General features: G+C 45.5%; 1 protein-coding gene across 1 annotated transcript in view; it reads left to right on the forward strand.

Annotated features, from left to right (window-relative positions):
• The window catches only part of tmem63c (transmembrane protein 63C), a 161320-nt gene that overhangs the window by 102153 nt on the left and 36215 nt on the right, over positions 1-22952 (forward strand). Inside the window, exons 16-18 of the mRNA XM_078233152.1 lie at positions 1581-1703; positions 4253-4406; positions 19984-20090. Coding sequence (XP_078089278.1) covers positions 1581-1703; positions 4253-4406; positions 19984-20090 — 384 coding nt within the window. The remainder of the gene's footprint in view (positions 1-1580; positions 1704-4252; positions 4407-19983; positions 20091-22952) is intronic.

Consider the following 22952-nt stretch of genomic DNA (forward strand, 5'->3'; position numbering starts at 1 on the left):
TTGTCATTTATATTAATTGGAGGAGAATTTAGGAGGCATGGTTAGTAAGTTTGCAGATGACACCAAGATTGGTGGCATAGTGAACAATGAAAAACGTTATCTAGGATTGCAATGGGATCTTGATCAGTTGGGCCAGTGGGCTGACAAATGGCAGATGGAGTTTAATTTAGATAAATGCGAGGTGATGCATTTTGGTAAATCGAACCAGGGCGGGACTAACTTAGTTAATGTAGGGCGTTGGGGAGAGTTACAGAACAAAGAGATCTCGGGGTACAGGTTCATAGCTCCTTCAAAGTGGACAGGATGGTGAAGAAGGTATTCGGCATGCTTGGTTTCATTGGTCAGAACATTGAATACAGGAGTTGGAATATCTTGTTGAAGTTGTACAAGACATGTACAGTTCTGGTCACCCCTTTATAGAAAGGGTATTATTAAACTAGAAAGAGTGCAGAAAAGACTTACTAGGACGCTACTGGGACTTGATGGTTTGAGTAATAAGGAGAAGCTGAATAGATTGGGACTTTTTTACCTGAAGCATAGGAGGCTGAGGGGTGATCTTATAGAGGTCTATAAAATAATGAGGGGCATAGATCAGCTAGATAGTCAATATCTTTTCCCAAAGGTAGGGGAGTCTAAAACTAGAGGGCATAGGTTTAAGGTGAGAGGGGAGATACAAAAGGGTCCAGAGGGGCAATTGTTTCACACACAGGGTGCTGAGTGTCTGGAATAAGTTGCCAGAGGCAGTAGTAGAGGCGGATCCAATTTTGTCTTTTAAAAAGCGTTTAGACAGTTACATGGGTAAGATGGGTATAGAGGGATATGGGCCAAACGCGGGCAATTTGAACTAGCTTAATGGTAAAAACTGGGCGGCATGGAAAATTTGGGCCGAACGATCTGTTTCCATGCTGTAAACCTCTCTGGCTTTATGACTCTAAACCTTGGTGAGGTGCTGCGATGCTGCGATGGTAAATACTGCTGCTACCAAGCATTGGTGTTGGAGGGAGTAGATGTTGAAGGTAATGGATGGGCACCATACAAGTGGGCTGCTATGTCCTCAATGGTGTTGAGTCTCCTGAGTGTTGTTGTTGGCGCTGCACTCATCCCAGGCAAGTGGAGAGTATCCCATCATATTCCTGACTTGTGCCTTGTAGATGATGGACAGGCTTTGGGCAGTCGGGAGGTGAGTTACTCTCTGCAGAATTCCCAGCCTCTGAATTGCTCTTGTAGCCACAGTATTGAATGGCCCATACCTGTTTCTTTGCTCCTGTTATATATTTAAGTAGTTGCATGATTGCTTTAAGAGCCGGTCACATGATTTGATGGTGATGTCATTGAGGTGTTTCAGAGTCTCCTGCTTTTAGTTTTTGTTTATCCTCTGTACAGGCAAGATCTCCTGTTGTTAGTTTGAAACAATGTGTGCAAACCACGTGCTTTTCTTTATCTTAAAACCCACAACCGTAACTGAGAACGAGAGCTCCTCAACCAAACTTCACACTGAGGACATCTCATACATCAGCAACACATTGTTTGATCAAAGGATCTGATGCCTCCTGCCACTTATTTTTCATTCTATTTTTCAGGATAGTGAAGCATTACCAGCACAGTCGGTGCCAGTATCAGCCACAGCAATCCAGTATCACGACTGTTGTCAAGTCTTACCGATGGGATGTCAGATATGCACCAGCATTGAGCGATATTATCTGGTAGGAATCAAATTGATGAAAACAACTGTCCCATAAACCTTCTTAACTATCCTATTCACCTGCTCTGCCGTTTCCAGGGATCTGTGAATAATTACCCTAAGATCTCTTTGTTCCTCTGAGCTACCCAGTGTCATGTTATTCATGTCACTGGGTAGCTCAGGAGCGGCACGGTGGCATAGTGGTTAGCACTGCTGCCTCACAGCACCAGGGACCCACGTTCAATTCCAGCCTCAGGTGACTGTCTGTGTGGAGTTTGCACATTCTCCCCATGTCTGCGTGGGTTTCCTCCGGGTGCTCCGGTTTCCTCCCACAGTCAAACTATGTGCGGGTTAGGTTGATTGGTCATGGTAATTTCACTCTTAGTGTCCCAAGATGTGTAGATTAGGGAGATTAGCAGGGAAAGTACATGGGGTTACGGGGATAGGGGATGGGTGGGATTGTTGTCGGTGCAGGCTTGATGGGCCAAATGGCCTCCTTCTGCACTGTAGGGATTCTATGATTCTATTAAATACTCCCTCATCTTGTTTCTTCTTCCAAGGTGCATCACCTTGCACTTATCAGGGTTAAATACCATCTGCCATCGCTCCGCCCATCTGATCAACCCATCTGTATCTTCCTGTAACCGACAACCCTCTTCAGTATTAACCACCCATCAATCTTGATGTCATCTGCAAACTTGCTTAACATTCCGTCACTTCAACTTAAACTTAAATGTTGAGTTTTAAGTTTAACTTAAACTTAAACATAAAACTCAACATGTTCATCCATGTTGTTTTATGTATACAACGAACAAGGGTCCCATACTGATCCTTGTGGTACCACTGGACGCTGGCCTCCAGTCACTCAATCCGCCTTCTACCACAACCCTTTGTAGTAAACTAGAAAGAGTGCAGAAAAGATTTACTAGGATGCTACCAGGACTTGATGGTTTGAGTTATAAGGAGAGGCTGGATAGACTGGGACTTTTTTCTCTGGGGCGTAGGAGGCTTAGGGGTGATCTTATCGAGGTCTATATGAGGGACATAGATCAGCTCGATAGTCAATATCTTTTTCCAAAGGTCTAAAACTAGAGGGCATAGGTTTAAGGTGAGAGGGGAGAGATACAGAAGGGTCCAGAGGGGCAATTTTTTTCACAGAGGGTGGTGAGTGTCTGGAACAAGCTGCCAGAGGTAGTAGCAGAGGCGGGTACAATTTTGTCTTTTAAAAAGCCTTTAGACAGTTATATGAATAAAATCGAGGGATATAGGCATCGAGGGATATGGGCCACATGTGGACAATCGGGACTAATTTAGTTAAAAAAAAAGGGCGGCATGGACAAGTTGGGCCGAAGGGCCTGTTTCCATGCTGTAAACCTCTATGACTCTAAACCAATTTCTGATCCATCTCACCAAGTTTCCCTGAATTCCATATGCTTCAACCTTCTCAATCAATCTCCTATTTGTCAAAAGCTTTGCTAAAATCCATATAAACTACATCATTCCCTCATCCACACATTGGATCATATTTTTGAAAAATTTTAATAAATGTGTTAGGTATGACTTCCATCTGACGAAGCCATGCTGACTATCCCTAATTAACCCATGCTTTTCCAAGTGGAGATTAATTCTCTCCTTCAGACTTTTCTCCAATAGTTTCCCTACCAATGACATGAGACTCACGGGTCTGTAATTTCCTGGTTCATCTCTACCACCCTTCTTGAAAAGTGTAGCCACGTTAGCCGTCCTCCAGTGCTCTGGCACTTTCCCCGGCAAGAAGGGGCTTGGAGCTCCGAAAGCTTGTGTGGCTTTTGCTACCAAATAAACCTGTTGGACTTTAACCTGGTGTTGTTAAACTTCTTACTGTACTTTCCCCGTGGCCAGAGCCACAAAAATTTGTGTCAGAGCCCCTGCAATTTCCTGCCCCGCCTCCCCTTACCCCTGAGCACAGGTGCCACTCCAGGAATTCCTTCATTAAAAGTTGTTCTCTTTGCAATCTTTCTGGCCACATTAATGTGTACAATGCCTACCTCTTGTACAAAGTAATTTCTGTTCCAACCAGAAACAGATCCAGTTCTCGCTTCAGAAAATTCAGCAGATCAGCATTCACAGCTTGAGTTAGCAGCCTGTTCCACACATCCAATATTTTTCTGGAAAACCTCCCAGCATCTAACCTAGTTCTGGCCTAGAATAATGAGAGAATGTGTCCTGGTCCTCCCTAACCTATTTAGTTGAAACAGATTATTGATGCACAGTCTGGTGACCTGGAGCTTTTACTGTTGGGGAGTAATTAAATGAGTTGGTAGGGCAACCTAAGCATTGATTTATAAGGGAGATTACAAAGTCAAAACAGTAATGGAAAGCAGAAAGTTAGTAAGCAAGTATGGAAGGAAGAAGAAACAGGCTAGAAAATAGGCAAAAAAGAGATTGTTCACTGATCAGTATTGTATACTCCAATGTGAAGAGACTACTCAGTAAGGCAGATGAGCTGAGAATGTTGACAGCACAATATAAATGCAAATTACTATTGTACGAGTACTAATTCTGTAAATGTGATTTTTGTTGCTCTGTTAGGGAGAACCTGTCGGTGCAGGGTAGCACTTGGTGGATCCGCTGCACACTTCTCAATATCTTTCTCTTCATCCTCCTCTTCTTCCTCACCACCCCTGCCATCATCGTCAACACCATGGACAAGTTCAATGTCACCAATCCTGTTGAGAGCCTCAAGGTAGGTGAAGACTGCTGCTGCCTGCCTAGCACCAACACAGTGTGATCACTGGCTGCCATATATCGGAATCCTCAATGAGTCTTACCAAAGTCATCATGTGGCACAGACGGTACCGTGGGTGCTGACTTCAAGGTCCATCATCAAGAATGCCTTGGTAGTATCATTACTGACCAGGCTGGCTGAATCTACATTACTGGGCCTGGTGATAGAACCAACAAAAGGGGAAAACTACTTGACCTCGTTAACAATTTAGCTGTGGCAATGACAGTATCAGGAAGAGTGACTGTGCATGTCATTGTGGAGACAAAGTCCTGTCTTCATATTGAGGATACCCTCCACTGTGCTAATTGGAGAAGATTCAGAATAGATCTAGCATCTCAAAACAGGATATCAAAGAGGTGCTGTGTGTCATCAGGACCAGCAGAATTGTTTTTGATTTTGACTTGATTTGATTTATTATTGTCACATGTATTAGTATACAGTGAAAAGTATTGTTTCTTGCGCGCTATACAGACAAAACATACTGTTCATAGAGAAGGAAAGGAGCGATTGCAGAATGTAGTGTTACAGTCATAGCTGGGGTGTAGAGAAAGATCAACTTACTGCAAGGTAGGTCCATTCAAAAGTCTGACGGCAGCAGGGAAGAAGCTGTTCTTGAGTCGGTTGGTACTTGACCTCAGACTTTTGTATCTTTTTCCCGACAGAAGAAGGTGGAAAAGAGAATGTCTGGGGTGCATGGGGGTCCTTAATTATGCTGGCTGCTTTTCCGAGGTGGCGGGAAGTGTAGATAAAGTCAATAGATGGGAGGCTGGTTTGCATGATGGACTGGGCTACATTCACGACCCTTTGTAGTCTTTTGCAGTCTTGGACAGAGCAGGGCCATACCAAGAATCATAGAAACCCTACAGTACAGAAAGAGGCCATCTGGCCCATCGAGTCTGCACCGACAACAATCCCACCCAGGTCCTACCCCCATGTCCCTACACATTTACCCGCTAACCCCTCTAACCTACGCATCTCAGGACACTAAGGGGCAATTTTAGCACGGCCAATCAACCTAACCCGCGCATCTTTGGGCTGTGGGAGGAAACCGGAGCACCCGGAGGAAACCCACGCAGACACGAGGAGAATGTGCAAACTCCACACAGACAGTGACCCAAGCCGGGAATCGAACCCAGGTCCCTGGAGCTGTGAAGCAGCAGTGCTAACCACTGTGCTACCATGCCGCCCAAGCTGTGATATAACCAGAAATAATGCTTTCTATGGTGCATCTGTAAAAGTTGGTGAGATTCGTAGCTGACATGCCAAATTTCCTTCATCTTCTGAGAAAGTAGAGGCGTTGATGGGCTTTCTTAACTTTAGTGTCGGTATGGGGGGACCAGGCCAGGTTGTTGGTGATCTGGACACCTAAAAACTTGAAGCTCTTGACCATTTTTACTTCGTCTCCATTGATGTAGACAGGGGCATGCCCTCCTGAAATCAATGACTATCTGCTCTGTTTTGTTGACACTGAGGGAGAGATTATTGTCGTCGCACCAGTTCACCAGATTCTCCATCTGATTCCATTGTATTCAGCCACAATCTGTAACTTCATGGCCTGGCATACCCCCACTCTACTATTATTATTCAGCAAGGAGATCACTCTGGTTCAATGAGGAGTGGGGAGAGCATGCCAGGAGCAGCACCAGGCATACAAAAAATAGGTATCAACCTGTGAAAGTACAGCCAGGACAACGTGCCTATTAAACAGCAGAAACAGCATGTTATAGATGAAACTAAGCGATGCCGGCAGATTAGATCAAAGCTTTGCCACGTCCATTCAGAAATGTTGGTGGATAATTAAGGAGTCTAACCAGAGGAGGCCGCTAAAATCTTTTGGCTCTCGTACTTAAGACTTGGACTCCCGAACTAGATGTACCCAAGCCAAGCAGTTCCAGTACATCCACATACTGACATCCACCTGAAATTGCCCAGGTCCTACCCACATATCTCAACACATGGACAAATCCAGTCTGAGCAATCACCGCCTGATCAGTATAATCTCAATCATCAGCAAAGTGATGGATGATGTCATTGGCAGCCCTGGCAAGTGGCACTTACTCAGCAATAAACTGCTCACTGATGTTTAGTTCCAAGAGCACTCAGATTCTGACCATTACAGACTTGGTCAGATTAGCTTTAGCAAACTGATTCTGGGGATGGCGGAACTGAATTATGAGGAGAGATTGACTAGGTTAGGATTGTTTTCACTGGAGTTCAGACGAATGATGGGGGGATCTCATAGAGACTTATAAAATTCTAACAGGACCAGAGTAGATGCAGGGAGGATGTTCTCGATGGTGGGGGAGTCCAGAACCAGAGGTCACAGTCTGAGGAATCAGGGTAGACCATTTAGGATGGAGATGAGGAGACATTTCTTCACCAAAAGAGTGGTGAGCCTGTGGAATTCATTACCACAGGAAGTAATTGATGCCAAAACATTGAATGTATTCAAGAGGCGGCTGGATATAGCACTTGGGGCGAATGGGATCAAAGGTTATGGGGAGAAAGCAGGATTAGGCTATTGAGTTGGACGATCAGCCATGATTGTGATGAATGGCGGAGCAGGCTCGAAGGGCCAAATGGCCTCCTCCTGCTCCTGCCTTCTATGTTTCTATGGTCCAAATATGGACAAAAGAGCTGTACTCCAGCACTGAGGTGAGAGTAACTGCCACTGACATCAAGGCAGCATTTGACAGGATGTGACATGAAGGAACCCGAGCAAAACTGGAGTCAAAGAACAATACAGCACAGGAACAGGCCCTTCGGCCCACCAAGCCCGTGCCGCTCCATGGTCCAAACTAGACCATTCTTTTGTATCCCTCCATTCCCACTCCGTTCATATGGCTGTCTAGATAAGTCTTAAACGTTCCCAGTGTGTCCGACTCCACCACCTTGCCTGGCAGCGCATTCCAGGCCCCCACCACCCTCTGTGTAAAATATGTCCTTCTGATACCTGTGTTAAACCTCCCCCCCTTCACCTTGAACCTATGACCCCTCGTGAACGTCACCACTGACCTGGGGAAAAGCTTCCCACCGTTCACCCTATCTATGCCTTTCATAATTTTATACACCTCTATTAAGTCTCCCCTCATCCTCCGTCTTTGCAGGGAGAACAACCCCAGTTTACCCAATCTCTCCTCATAACTAAGCCCCTCCATACCAGGCAACATCCTGGTAAACCTCCTCTGTACTCTCTCCAAAGCCTCCACGTGCTTCTGGTAGTGTGGCGACCAGAACTGGACGCAGTATTCCAAATGCGGCTGAACCAACGTTCTATACATCTGCAACATCAGACCCCAACTTTTATACTCTATGCCCCGTCCTATAAAGGCAAGCATGCCATATGCCTTCTTCACCACCTTCTCCACCTGTGCCGTACCTTCAAGGATCTGTGGACTTGCACACCCAGGTCCCTCTGCGTATCTACACCCTTTATGGTTCTGCCATTTATCGTATAGCTCCTCCCGACATTATTTCTACCAAAATGCATCACTTCGCATTTATCAGGATTGAACTCCATCTGCCATTTCTTTGCCCAAATTTCCAGCCTATCTATATCCTTCTGTAGCTTCTGACAATGCCCCTCACTATCTGCAAGTCCTGCCAATTTTGTGTCGTCCGCAAACTTACTGATCACCCCAGTTACACCTTCTTCCAGATCGTTTATATAAATCACAAACAGCAGAGGTCCCAATACAGAGCCCTGCGGAACACCACTAGTCACAGGCCTCCAGCCGGAAAAAGACCCTTCCACTACCACCCTCTGTCTTCTGTGACCAAGCCAGTTCTCCACCGATCTAGCCACCTCCCCCTTTATCCCATGAGATCCAACCTTTTTCACCAGCCTACCATGAGGGACTTTGTCAAATGCTTTACTAAAGTCCATATAGACGACATCCACGGCCCTTCCCGCGTCAACCATTCTGGTCACTTCTTCAAAAAACTCCACCAGGTTAGTGAGGCATGACCTCCCTCTCACAAAACCATGTTGACTATCATTAATGAGTTTATTCGTTTCTAAATGCGCATACATCCTATCTCTAAGAATCTTCTCCAACAACTTCCCCACCACGGACGTCAAGCTCACCGGCCTATAATTACCCGGGTTATCCTTCCTCCCCTTCTTAAATAACGGGACCACATTAGCTATCCTCCAATCTTCTGGGACCTCACCTGCGTCCAGTGACAAGACAAAGATTTGCGTCAGAGGCCCAGCGATTTCATCTCTCATCTCCCTGAGCAGCCTTGGATAGATTCCATCAGGCCCTGGGGATTTGTCAGTCTTTATATTCTCTAACAAACCTAACACTTCCTCCCTTGTAATGGAGATTTTCTCCAACGGTTCTACACTCCCCTCCGAGACACTCCCAGTCAACACATCCCTCTCCTTTGTGAATACCGACGCAAAGTATTCATTTAGGATCTCCCCTACTTCTTTGGGCTCCAAGCATAATTCTCCACTTTTGTCCCTGAGAGGTCCGATTTTTTCCCTGACAACCCTTTTGTTCCTAACGTATGAATAAAATGCCTTGGGATTCTCCTTAATCCTGTCTGCCAAGGACATTTCGTGACCCCTTTTTGCCCTTCTAATTCCCCGTTTGAGTTCTTTCCTACTTTCTTTGTACTCCTCCAGAGCTCCCTCCGTTTTTAGCTGCCTGGACCTAACATACGCCTCTCTTTTCTTTTTGACCAGTCCCTCAATTTCCCTGGTTATCCACGGTTCTCGAATCCTACCCTTCCTATCCTTCTTTTTTACAGGCACATGCCTGTCCTGAGTCAGTGGGAATGGGGGGGGGGGGGGGGGGACTCTTCACTAGTCACAGTACATGTTTGTACCAATGACATAGATAGAAAGAGGGATGAGGTCTTGCATCAAGATTCAGGGAGTTAGGCAGTAGACTAAAAGCAGGATCTCTGGGTTGTAATCTCGGGATTACTCTCAGTGCCACTTGCTAGAACTAGGAGAATAGCGCAGATCATCGTGTGGCTTCAGAGTTGGTGCAGGAGGGAGGGTTTTAGATTCCTGTATTACTGGGACCGTTTCTGGGGAAGGTGGGACCTGTACAAGCGAGCCGGTCTACATCTGAAGCAGAATGGGACTAACATCCTTACGGGACGTTTTGCTCGTGTTGTTGGGAGGAGTTTAAACTAATTTGGCAGGGGGAGGGACACAGACTGTTAGCAGAATAAGGGCACGGAATCATACAGCAAAACAAACAAGTCAGAGGGAGTGCAGCTGTATTAAGTTTCAAGGGAGTAAGGCCAGGCTGGATGGCCTCTACTTTAACACCAGGAATATTACAGGTAAAACGGATGAATTAAGGGCGAGGATTGACAGGTGGAATTGTGATATAATAGCCACCACGGAGACATGGTTGAGGGAGGGGCAGGATTGGCAACTCAACATTCCAGGACATAGAATCTTCAGGCAAGACAGGGGAGGGGGTAAAAGAGGAGGAGGCATTGCATTATTCGTTAAGGAGTCAGTTACTGCAGTAAGGAGAGATGATATCTTGGAGGCGGCATCAAATGAAGCTTTGTGGGTGGAGTTTAGAAATAAAAAAGGGGCAGCCACATTGTTAGGTGTTTATTATCGACCCCCAGACAGTCAGAAAAATATTGAGGAACAAATATATGTACAATTCACGAAGATAAGTAAAAATTGGGGCAATTAGGTAATTTCAACTTTCCCAACGTTAACTGGGATATACTTGGTGGTAAGGGCTTGGATGTAGTAGATTTCTTGAAATGTGTACGGGGGAACTTTTTAGGTCAATATGTAGTGGCTCCGACGAGGAAAGGAGCTGCACCAGATCTAATTTTGGGGAATGAAACCGGACATGTGGTTGAAGTGGTGGTGGGGGAGCATTTTAGTGATAGCGATCACAACGTGGTATAATTTAAGCTTGTTACAGACAAAAGAAATAGACATGTTGCAAAAAAAGTTTTGGATTGGGGGAGAGGAGTTTAGGAAAATAAGACAGAATCTGGTCAAGATAGACTGCGAACAGCTACTAATGGGAAAGTGTACAGAAGAACAGTGGGGGGCATTCAAAAAGGAAATGGGGAGGGTACAAGCCCAGCATGTTCCCTCTAGGATGATAGGAAAAAGTAACAAGCCCAGAGAACCATGGATGACCAGAGATATTCAAATTAGATGGGATACAGGGTAATTTGATAAAGTGGATTCAAAATTGGCTCAGTTGTAGGAGACTGAGGATGATGACAGAAGGCTGCTTCAGTGACTGAAAGCCAGTGTCCAGCGGCGTACCACAGGGATCTGTGCTGGGACCCCTATTATTCATCATTTATATAAACGACACTGATGACTGTGTGGGGGATAGGATTAGTAACTTTGCAGATGACACAAAGATTGGCCGGATGGTTAACAGTAAGGCTGAGTGTTTTGGGCAACAAGAAGATATAGATGGGATGGTCAAATGTGCAGATAAGTGGTAAATGGAATTTAACCCTGAAAAGTGCGAGGTGATACACTTTGGAAGGAGTAATTTGACAACCAAGTGTTCAATGAATGGCAGGACACTAGGAAGTTCTGTGGAACAGAGGGACCTTGGTGTATTTGCACCATGGTTGCAACGGGATCTTGATCAATTGGGCCAGTGGGCTGACAATTGGCAGATGGAGTTTAATTTAGACAAATGCGAGCTGATGCATTTTGGTAGATTGAACCAGGGCAGGACTTACTCAGTTAATGGTAGGGCGTTGGGGAGAGTTACAGAACAAAGAGATCTAGGGGTACATGTTCATAACTTCTTGAAAGTGGAATCACAGGTGGACAGAGTGGTGAAGAAGGCATTCAGCATGCTTGGTTTCATCGGTCAGAACATTGAATATAGGAATTGGAATGTCTTGTTGAAGTTGTGCAAGACATTGGTAAGGCCACACTTGGAATACTATGTGCAATTCTAGTCACCCTATTATAGAAAGAATATTATTAAACTAGAAAGAGTGCAGAAAAGATTTACTAGGATTCTATCGGGACTTGATGGATTGAGTTATAAGGAGAGGCTGGATAGACTGGGACTTTTTTCTCTAGAGTGTAGGAGGCTGAGGGGTGACCTTATAGAGGTCTATAAAATAATGAAGGGCACAGATCAGCTAGATAGTCAATATCTATTCCCAAAGGTAGGGGAGTCTAAAACTAGAGGGCATAGGTTTAAGGTGAGAGGGGAGAGATACAAAAGTGTCCAGAGGGGCAATTTTTTCACACAGAGGGTGGTGAGTGTCTGGGACAAGCTGCCAAAGGTAGTAGTAGAGGCAGGTACAATTTTGTCTTTTAAAAAGCATTTAGAAAGTTACATGGGTACGAAGGGTACAGAGGGATATGGGCCAAATGCGGGCAATTGGGATTAGCTTAGGGGTTTAAAAAAAAAGGGCGGCATGGACAAGTTACATAGAACATTACAGCGCAGTACAGGCCCTTTGACCCTCGATGTTGCGCCGACCAGTGAAACCAATCTAACCTACACTATTCCAATATCATCCATATGTTTATCCAATGACCATTTAAATGCCCTTAATGTTGGCGAGTCCACTACTGCTGCAGGCAGGGCATTCCACGCCCTTACTACTCTCTGAGTAAAGAATCTACCTCTGACATCTGTCCTATATCTATCACCCCTCAATTTAAAGCTATGTCCCTTCGTGCGAGCCATCACCATCCGAGGAAAAAGGCTCTCACTGTCCACCCTATCTAATCCTCTGATCATCTTGTATGCCTCTATTAAGTCACCTCTTAACCTTCTCTCTAACGAAAACAACCTCAAGTCCCTCAGCCTTTCCTCATAAGACCTTCCCACCATACCAGGCAACATCCTGGTAAATCTTCTCTGCACCCTTTCCAATGCTTCCTCATCCTTCCTATAATGCGGCGACCAGAACTGTACGCAATACTCCAAGTGCGGCCGCACCAGAGTTTTGTACAGCTGCAACATGACCTCCTGGCTCCGAAACTCAATCCCTCTACCAAAAAAAGCTAACACACCGTACACCTTCTTAACAACCCTATCAACCTGAGTGCCAACTTTCAGGGATCTATGCACATGGACACCGAGATCTCTCTTCTCATCCACATAGCCCAGTACTCTGTAATCCTGTTACTCCTTCCAAAGTGAATCACCTCACACTTTTCCGCATTAAACTCCATTTGCCACCTCTCAGCCCAGCTCTGCAGCTTATCTATGTCCCTCTGTAACCTGCAACAACCTTCTGCACTGTCCACAACTCCACCGACTTTAGTGTCATCCGCAAATTTACTAACCCATCCTTCTACACCCTCATCCAGGTCATTTATAAAAATGACAAACAGCAGTGGCCCCAAAACAGATCCTTGTGGTACACCACTAGTAACTGAACTCCAGGATGAACATTTCCCATCAACCACCACCCTCTGTCTTCTTACAGCTAGCCAATTCCTGATCCAAACCACTAAATCACCCTCAATCCCATGCGTCCATATTTTCTGCAATAGCTTACCGTGGGGAACCTTATCAAACGCTTTACTGAAATTCATATACACCACATCAACTGCTTTACCCTCATTCACCTCTTTGGTCACCTTCTCAAAGAACTCAATAAGGTTTGTGAGGCACGACCTACCCTTCACAAAACCGTGTTGACTATCCTTAATCAAATTATTCCTTTCTAGATGATTATAAATCCTATCTCTTATAATCCTTTCCAAAACTTTGCCCACAACAGAAGTAAGGCTCACCGGTCTATAATTACCAGGGTTGTCTCTACTCCCCTTCTTGAACAAGGGGACAACATTTGCTATCCTCCAGTCTTCTGGCACTATTCCTGTAGACAATGACAACATAAAGATCAAAGCCAAAGGCTCTGCAATCTCCTCCCTAGCCTCCCAGAGAATCCTAGGATAAATCCCATCCGGCCCAGGGGACTTATCTATTTTCACACTTTCCAGAATTGCTAACACCTCCTCCTTATGAACCTCAATCCCGTTTAGTCCAATAGCCTGTATCTCAGTATTATCCTCGACAACATTGTCTTTTTCCTGCGTGAATACTGACGAAAAATATTCATTAGCGCCCCTCCTATCTTTTCAGACTCCACGCACAACTTCCCACTACTGTCCTTGACTGGCCCTAATCTTACCCTCGTCATTCTTTTATTCCTGACATACCTATAGAAAGCTTTAGGGTTTTCCTTGATCCTACCTGCCAAAGACTTCTCATGTCCCCTCCTGGCTCTTCTTAACTCTCTCTTTAGGTCCATCCTGGCTAACTTGTAACTCTCAAGCGCCCTAACTGAGCCTTCACGTCTCATCTTAACATAAGTCTCCTTCTTCCTCTTCACAAGAGATTCAACTTCTTTAGTAAACCACGGTTCCCTCGCTCGACCACCTCCTCCCTGCCTGACAGGTACATACTTATCAAGGACACGCAGTAGCTGTTCCTTGAACAAGCTCCACATTTCAATTGTGCCCATCCCCTGCAGTTTCCTTCCACATCCTATGCATCCTAAATCTCGCCTAATTGCATCATAATTTCCTTTCCCCCAGCTATAACTCCTGCCCTTCGGTATACACCTATCCCTTTCCATCACTAAAGTAAACGTAATCGAATTGTGGTCACTATCACCAAAGTGCTCAACTACCTCCAAATCTAACACCTGGTCTGGCTCATTACCCAGTACCAAATCCAATGTGGCCTTGCCCTTGTTGGTCTATCTACATACTGTGTCAGGAAACCCTCCTGCACACATTGGACAAAAACTGACCCCTCTAAAGTACTCGAACTATAGCTTTTCCAGTCAATATTTGTAAAGTTAAAGTCCCCCGTAAGAACTACCCTGTTACTTTTGCTCCTATCCAGAATCATCTTTGCAATCCTTTCCTCTACATCTCTGGAACTTTTTGGAGGCCTATAGAAAACTCCCAACAGGGTGACGTCTCCTTTCCTGTTTCTAACCTCAGCCCATACGACCCCAGTAGACGAGTCCTCATCAAATGTTCTTTCTGCCACCGTAATACTGTCCTTGACTAACAATTCCACACCTCCACCTCTTTTACCACCTTCCCTGCCCTTACTGAAACATCTAAACCCCGGAACCTGCAACAACCATTCCTGTGCCTGCTCTATCCATGTCTCCGAGATGGCCACAACCTCGAAGTCCCAGGTACCAACCCATGCTGCAAGTTCACCCACCTTATTCCGGAAGCTCCTGGCGTCGAAGTATACACACTTCACACCACCCTCCTGCCCGCCAGTACACTCCTGCGACCTTGAAACCTTATCCATGACCTCACTACTCTCACCCTCCTGTACACTGGAGCTACAATTCAAGTTCCCATCCCCCTGCTGAATTAGTTCAAACCCTCCCGAGGAGCAAATTTCTCCCCAGGATATTGGTACCCCTCTGGTTCAGGTGTAGACCATCCCATTTGTACAGGTCTCATCTACCCCTGAATGAGCCCGAATTGTCCAGGTATCTGACACCCTCCCTAAGTTGGGCCAAAGGGCCTGTTTCCATGCTGTAAACCTCTATGACTCTATTTATCCACAGATCTCTGAAGATGGAAGGATATGTTAGTAGGGTGGTGAAAAAGGCATATGGGACATTTGCCTTTCTCGAGGCATAGATTACAATAGCAGGGAAATCATGTGGGAGTTGTACAGAACTTTAGTGAGGCCACAGCTAGAGTACTGTGTGCAGTTCTGGTCACCACATTAGATAGGGTGCAGAGGAGATTCAATGAAGAATTGATGGGCTGAAGGCTGCATTTCTGATTCTCTGATTCAATGGTTGGAGTCATACCTAGCACAAAAAAAGATGGTTGTAATTGTTGGAAGCCAATCACCTCAGCTTGAGGATATCATTGCAGAAGTTCTGCAGGGTAGCGTCCTAGGCTCAGCTATCTTCGGATGCTTCGTCAATGACTTTCCCTGTCATAAACTGAACTGTGGATGTTCGCTCGTGATTGCACAATGTTTGGTTCCACTTTCACTTCCTCAGATAATAAAACAATCTTTACCTGCATACAGCAAGTCTTTGTCAACATTCAGGCTTGAGTTGATAAATGGCAAATAGCATTTATGCCATACCAGTGCCAGGTAATGATTATCTCCACTGACAGACTAACCACGTTCCCTATACCACCATTGTGGACTCCCCACCATCAATATTTTGGGGGTTACCAAATAAAAACAATTGAACCAGTCATAAAAATATGTGGCTACAAGAGCTGATCTGAGACAGGGAAGTCTGTGGCATGTAACTCCCCCTGACTTCCCAAAGCCTGTCCAACATCTATAAGCAGCAAGTCGGATGTATGATGGAATACTCTCCACTTGCCTGGATGAGTGCAGCTCCAACAATATTCAGACAGACAAATTAGCCCACTTGATCAGCACCGATGGATTTCGACAAGGTCTCACATAGCAGATTACTATATAAAGTTGAAGCACATGGGATTGCGCGTAGTGCCTTGGGCTGGATAGAAAGCTGGTTAGCAGTTAGGAAGCAAAGAGTTGGCATAAATGGGTATTTTTCTGATTGGCAGTCGGTGACTAGTGGGCTTCCTCAGGGATCTGTGCTAGGACCCACATTATATATTAATAATTTGGAAGAAGGAACTGAATGTATTATCTCCAAATTTGCAGATGATACAAAGTTGGGTGGGAGGTGAACTGTGAGGAAGATGCAGAGATTCTTCAGTGTGATTTGGACAGGCTGAGTGTGTGGGCATCTGCACGGCAGATGCAGTATAATGTGGATAAATGTGAGGTTATCCACTTCGGTAGCAATAATAGGAAGACAGATCATTACTTGAATGGGTGTAAAGTGAGAGAAGTGGACACTCAACGAGATCTTGGAGTCCTCATGTATCAGTTGCTGAAAGTAAGCGCGCAGGTACAGCAGGCAGTAAAGAAGGCAAATGGTATGTTGGCCTTCATAGCGAGAGGATTTGAGTATTGGGATAGGGATGTTTTACGGTAATAAGGCGAGGCTGGATAGACTGGGACTTTTTTCTCTGGAGCTTAGGGGTGATCTTATAGAGGTCTATAAAATAGTGAGGGGCCTAGATCAGCTAGGTAGTCAATATCTTTTCCCAAAGGTAGGGGAGTCTAAAACTAGACGGCATAGGTTTAAGGTGAGAGGGGAGAGATGCAAAAGCGTCCAGAGGGGCAATTTTTTCACACAGAGGTGGTGTTGCAGTTGTATAGGTGAGAAGGGGAGAGATGCAAAAGGGTCCAGAGGGGCAATTTTTTCACACAGAGGGTGGTGTTGCAGTTGTATAGAACGTTGGTTTGGCCGCATTTGGAATACTTCGCCCAGTTCTGGTCGCCACACTACCAGAAGGACGTGGAAGCTTTAGAGAGAGTACAGAGGAGGTTTACCAGGATGTTGCCTGGTATGGAAGGGCTTAGTTATGAGGAGAGATTGGGTAAACTGGGGTTGTTCTCACTGGAAAGACGGAGGATGAGTGGTGACCTAATAGGGGTGTATAAAATTATGAAAGGCATAGATAGGATGAACGGTGGGAAGCTTTTTCCCAGGTCGGTGGTGACGTTCACGAGGGGTCATAGGTTCAAGGTGAGGGGGGGAGGTTTAACACGGATATCAGAAGGACGTATTTTACACAGAGGGTGGTGGGGGCCTGGAATGCGCTGCCGGGCAAGGTGGTGGAGGCGGACACACTGGGAACGTTTAAGACTTATCTAGATAGCCACATGAACGGAGTGGGAATGGAGGGATACAAAAGAATGGTCTAGTTTGGACCAGGGAGTGGCGCGGGCTTGGAGGGCCGAAGGGCCTGTTCCTGTGCTGTGTTGTTCTTTGTTCTTTGTTCTTTGAGTGTCTGGGACAAGCTGCCAGAGGTAGTAGTAGAGGCGGGTACAATTTTGTCTTTTAAAAAGCGTTTAGACAGTTACATGGGTAAGATGGGTATAGAGAGATATGGGCCAAATGCGGGCAATTGGGACTAGCTTAGGGGTTAATAAAAGGGCAAGTTGGGACGAAGGGCCTTGTTTCCATGCTGTAAACCTCTATAACTCTAATTGTATACGGTGTTGGTGAGGCCACACCTGGGGTATTGTGTGCAGTTTTGGTGTCCTTACCTGGGGAAGGATGTCCTTGTTATAGAGGAAGTACAGCGAAGGTTTACCAGGCTGATTCCTGGTATGGCAGGTCTGTCATATGAGGAGAGACTAAGTCAGTTAGGATTATACTATATATGCCCCAGGGATCTGTTCTGTTCTGGGACCCTTGCTGTTTGTCATTTTCATAAATGACCTGGATGAGGAAGTGGAGGGATGGGTTGGTAAGTTTGCCGACGACACGAAGGTTGGTGGGGTTGTGGATAGTCTGGAGGGATGTCAGGAGTTACAGAGGGACATAGATAGGATGCAAGACTGGGCGGAGAAGTGGCAGATGGACTTCAACCCAGATAAATGCGTAGTGGTCCATTTTGGCAGGTCAAATGGGATGAAGGAGTACAATATAAAGGGAAAGACTCTTAGTACTGTGGAGGATCAGAAGGACCTTGGGGTCCGGGTCCATAGGACTCTAAAATCGGCCCAGCAGATGGAGGAGGTGGTATGGTGTGCTGGCCTTTATCAATCGAGGGATTGAATTTCGGAGTCCGGGGATAATGATACAGCTATATAAGACCCTCGTCAGACCCCACTTGGAGCACTGTGCTCAGTTCTGTTCGCCTCATTACAGGAAGGATGTGGAAAAGATTGAAAGGTTGCAGAGGAGATTTACAAGGATGTTGCCTGGATTGAGTGGCATGCCTCATGAGGATAGGCTGAGGGAGCTCGGTCTTTTCTCCTTGGAGAGACGTAGGATGAGGGACCTAATAGAGGTATATAAAATGTTGAGAGGCATAGATCGGGTGGACTCTCAGAGGCTTTTTCCCAGGGTGGAAATGGCTGCTACGAGAGGACACAGGTTTAAGGTGCTGCGGGGTAGGTACAGGGGAAATGTTAGGGGTAAGTTTTTCACACAGAGGGTGGTGGGCGAGTGGAATCGGCTGCCGTCAGTGGTGGTGGAGGCAAACTCAATAGGGTCTTTTAAGAGACTCCTGGATGAGTACATGGGACTTAATAGGATGGAGGGTTATAGGTAGGCCTAAAAGGTAGGGATATGTTCGGCACAACTTGTGGGGCCGAAGGGCCTGTTTTGTGCTGTAGTTTGTCTATGTTTCTGTATAGATACCTCACCCTGGATCCCGTGAGATTTAACCTTATGCAACAACCTACCATGCAGTACCTTGTCAAAAGCCTTGCTAAAGTCCATGTCGACAACATCAACTGCGCTGCCCTCATTTACCTTCTTGGTTACCCCTTCAAAAAACTCAATCAAATTTGTGAGACATGATTTTCCACTCACAAAGCCATGCTGACTGTCCCTAATCAGTCCTTGCATCTCTAAATACCTGTAGATCCTGTCTCTCAAAATACCTCCCAACAACCTCCTCGAAGGGCTGAATGGCCAATCCTGCTTCTAGTTTCTATGTTTCTATATTACCCCATCCATCGCCTTAAACGCTCATTTGCTCCACAAGCGCAAAGTGGCAGTCGCTTGTACCATCTAGAAGATGCACTGCAGGAACTCATTAAAAATCCCTTTCTAAATCCCTGATCTCTACCACCTGGAAGGATAAGAGTAGCAGATGCATGGGAACACTACCACCTGTAAGTTTCCCTCCAAGTCACATGCCATCATGAGTTGGAAATTTATCACTGTTCTTTCACTATGGCTGGGTCAAAACCCTGAAAATTACTCTCTAACAACACTATGCGTGTACCTACACTAGATGGCCTGTGGTGGTTCGAGAAGGCAGCTCACCACCGTCTTCTGAAGGGTGTTTGGAGATGGGCACCTAATGCTGGCCTAGCCAGAGATGCGCACATCCACATTTAGAAAGATAAAATGCCTCCGGGTCTGAGCATCGTGGGTCAAACCGCACTCCAGGGACATAACCCATAATCCATGCTGACAGGTTAGGGTGCATTGGCCATGCTAAATTCTCCCTCAGTTTACCCGAACAGGCACCGGAGTTTGGCGACTAGGGGACTTTCACAGTAACTTCATAGCAGTATGAATGTAAGCCTATTTGTGACTAATACATAAACTTTACTAGTGGTTGACTAGGTTTCTGCTGTTACGTGAATGGGTTGCACTGGTGGTTCAATACTGGGGGAAATTCAGCAGTGAGATGCAAGGATGGATGGTGCGTTGTGTGATGAAGTGAACGATTGATTGGTTTACAGGACTCACTGAATTCTAATCCCTACTTTATTTAATGAAGTTATTGGACAGCATTTTACAGCCTCGCTCTTCCTGAAACTGTGAAATCCCACCTGAGGTCAACGGACCTTCCCACTTACCTCCCTTCGCCCGCTCCGATCCCTGAGGCGGAGTGGTAAGTTCCAGTGTTTGACTGAATTGCTGGTCTTCAGACAGTATTTTGCTCCTTGTGCTCTAAGACAGCTTTCTGCTTGATTTTGCGTTTGTCATACTCTTATCAAAACCTTGTGTTTTTCAGAATCCAATTGTAACGCAGTTTTTCCCAACCCTGCTCCTGTGGACATTCTCTGTGCTGCTCCCGTTTATTGTGTACTACTCTGCTTTTTTTGAGTGTCATTGGACCAGGTAAGTGAACTTTATTTGCCTATAATGTTAGGATGTCCTGAACTAATGCAAACTGCTCTTTAAGACTGTAAGATGTCGGAGCAGAAGTATACCATTCGGCCCACCGAGTGCTCTACCATGGTCAAGAAAATAGATGAGCTGTATTTGTATTGTTAAATATTGGAAATAAGGTGTAGCTTTAAAGTGGGTTTAATTTAGTGTTGCTGTGTAATTCAAGTTAGATTCATGCTGGACAAAGGAGTAACAAGTTGTTGCTTCGTAAGCGGGGGCACCTTTAGGTAGGAAGGTTTTTTGAGTTTAGTTTAAGCTGGATTTATCACAATTGGAACTAGGTAGTGAGAGAGAAACAGTTCTCAGCTCTCCTAGAAGCAGAAACAAACAAGCAATGAAGTGAGGTGCTAAAATCAAGTTCCAGGGGAACTGAAGGACAGAGGGTTCTGGAGACCAGGAAATTGAAAAGAAACTACAGGAATATTTAAATAAAAAGGAAATTAGGAGGGCAAAAAAGGGCCATGAGGTAGCTTTGGCTGAGAGGATTAAGGCAAATCCAAAAGGATTCTGTAAGTATATTAACGGAAAAAGAATAACTAGAGAGAGAATAGAACCCCTCGAGGACCAAGGTGGACACATCTGGGTGGAACCGCAGGAAATGGTTGAGGTTCTCAAATGAATATTTCCCCTCTGTGTTCACCGTGGACAAAGACATGGAGACTTGGGAACCTGGGAAGGTTAGTGGCGATATATTGGGGACAGTTCACATTACAGTAGAGGAGGTAATGGACGTATTAAAATGTATGAAGGTGGATAAATCCCCTTGCCCTGACCAGGTATATCCAAGAACTCTGCATGAGGCTATAGAAGAAATTGCGGGAGCCCTGGTTGAGAAATTTGCTGTAAGAGTTTTAGCAACACCAGGTTAAAGTCCAACCGGTTTATTTGGTAGCAAAAGCCACTAGCTTTCGGAGCGCTGCTCCTTCGTCAGATGGAGTGGAAATCTGCTCTCATGAAGGGCACAGAGACACAAAATCAAGTTACAGAATACTGATTAGAATGCGAATCTCTACAGCCAACCAGGTCTTAAAGATACAGACAATGTGAGTGGAGGGAGCATTAAGCACAGGTGAGAAATTTGCATCATTGTTAGCTACGGGTGAGGTACCAGAAGACTGGACGGCAGCAAATGTTGTTCCCTTATTTAAAAAGGGCTGCAAATAGACCGGTCAGCCGACCATCTATGGTGGGTACGTGACTGGAGAGGATTCTGATGGATCAGATATGCAGGCATTTAGAAACAGTAAGAAGTCTCACAACACCAGGTTAAAGTCCAACAGGTTTATTTGGTAGCAAATACCATAAGCTTTCGGAGCACTGCCTCTTCATCAGGTAAGTGGGAGTTCTGTTCACAAACAGGGCATATAAAGACACAAACTTAATTTACAAAATAATGGTTGGAATGCGAGTCTTTACAGGTAATCAAGTCTTGAAGGTACAGACAATGTGAGTGGCAATCACCAGGCAAGAGTGTTCTCTTCCTGTTGGGGAACACTTCAGCGGTCACGGGCATTCGGCCTCTGATCTTCGGGCAAGCGTTCTCCAAGGCGGCCTTCACGACACACGACAGCGCAGAGTCGCTGAGCAGAGACTGATAGCCAAGTTCCGCACACATGAGGACGGCCTCAACCAGGATCTTGGGTTCATGTCACACTATCTGTAACCCACACGACTTGCCTGGACTTGCAAAATCTCACTAACTGTCCTGTCTGGAGACAATACACATCTCTTTAACCTGTGCTTAACGCTCTCTCCACTCACATTGTCTGTACCTTTAAGACTTGATTACCTGTAAAGACTCGCATTCCAATCATTATTTTGTAAATTGAGTTTGTGTCTTTATATGCCCTGTTTGTGAACAGAACTCCCACTCATCTGACGAAGGGGCAACAAGCGCTCCGAAAGCTAGTGGCTTTTGCTACCAAATAAACCTGTTGGACTTTAACCTGGTGTTGTGAGACTTCTTACTGTGTTTACCCCAGTCCAACGTCGGCACCTCCACATCATGGCATTTAGAAAGACAGGGTTTGATTAGGAGCAGTCAGCAAAGCTTCATGTATGGGAGATCATGCCTTACTAATTCGTTAGAGTTCTTTGATGAAGTGACCAGGAAGGTTGATGAGGGCAGGGTGGTAGACGTGGTCTATATAGACTTCAGTAAGGCCTTTGATAAAGTTCCACATGGGAGGTTGTTCTGGAGGTTAAATCACACGGAATCCAGGGAGAGCTGGCTAATTGGACATACAATTAGCTCGATAATAGGAAGCAGAGGGTAATGGTGGAAGGATGCTTGTCAGACTGGAGGCCTGTGACTAGTGGTGTGCCTCAGGGATCAGAACTGGGCCCATTGCTGTTTATCATCTGGATGAGAATGTACAAGGCATGATCAGTAAGTTTGCAGATGACACTAAAATAGATGGTATTGTAGACAATGAGGAAGGTTATCAAAAATTGCAGCAGGATCTTGATTAGCTGGGGAAGTGGGCCGAGAAATGGCAAATGGAGTTATAGAGTCATAGAGGTTTGCAGCATGGAAACAGGCCCTTCGGCACAACTTAAGTTCAATGCAGATAAGTGTGAGGTATTACATTTTGGAAAGTCAAATCAAGGTAGGACTTTCACAGTGAATGATAGGACCTTAGGGGGTATCGTGAAACAGAGGGACCTTGGAGTTCAGATGCACGGTTCTCTGAAGGTGGAGTCACAGGTAGATAGGGCAGTAAAGAAGGCTTTGGCATGCTGGCCTTCATCAGTCAGGGCACTGAGTATAGAAGCTGGGAAGTTATGTTGTAGTTGTACGGGACGTTGGTG

This window comes from Mustelus asterias, chromosome 18 (assembly GCF_964213995.1).
Source record: "Mustelus asterias chromosome 18, sMusAst1.hap1.1, whole genome shotgun sequence".
NCBI lineage: Eukaryota > Metazoa > Chordata > Chondrichthyes > Carcharhiniformes > Triakidae > Mustelus > Mustelus asterias.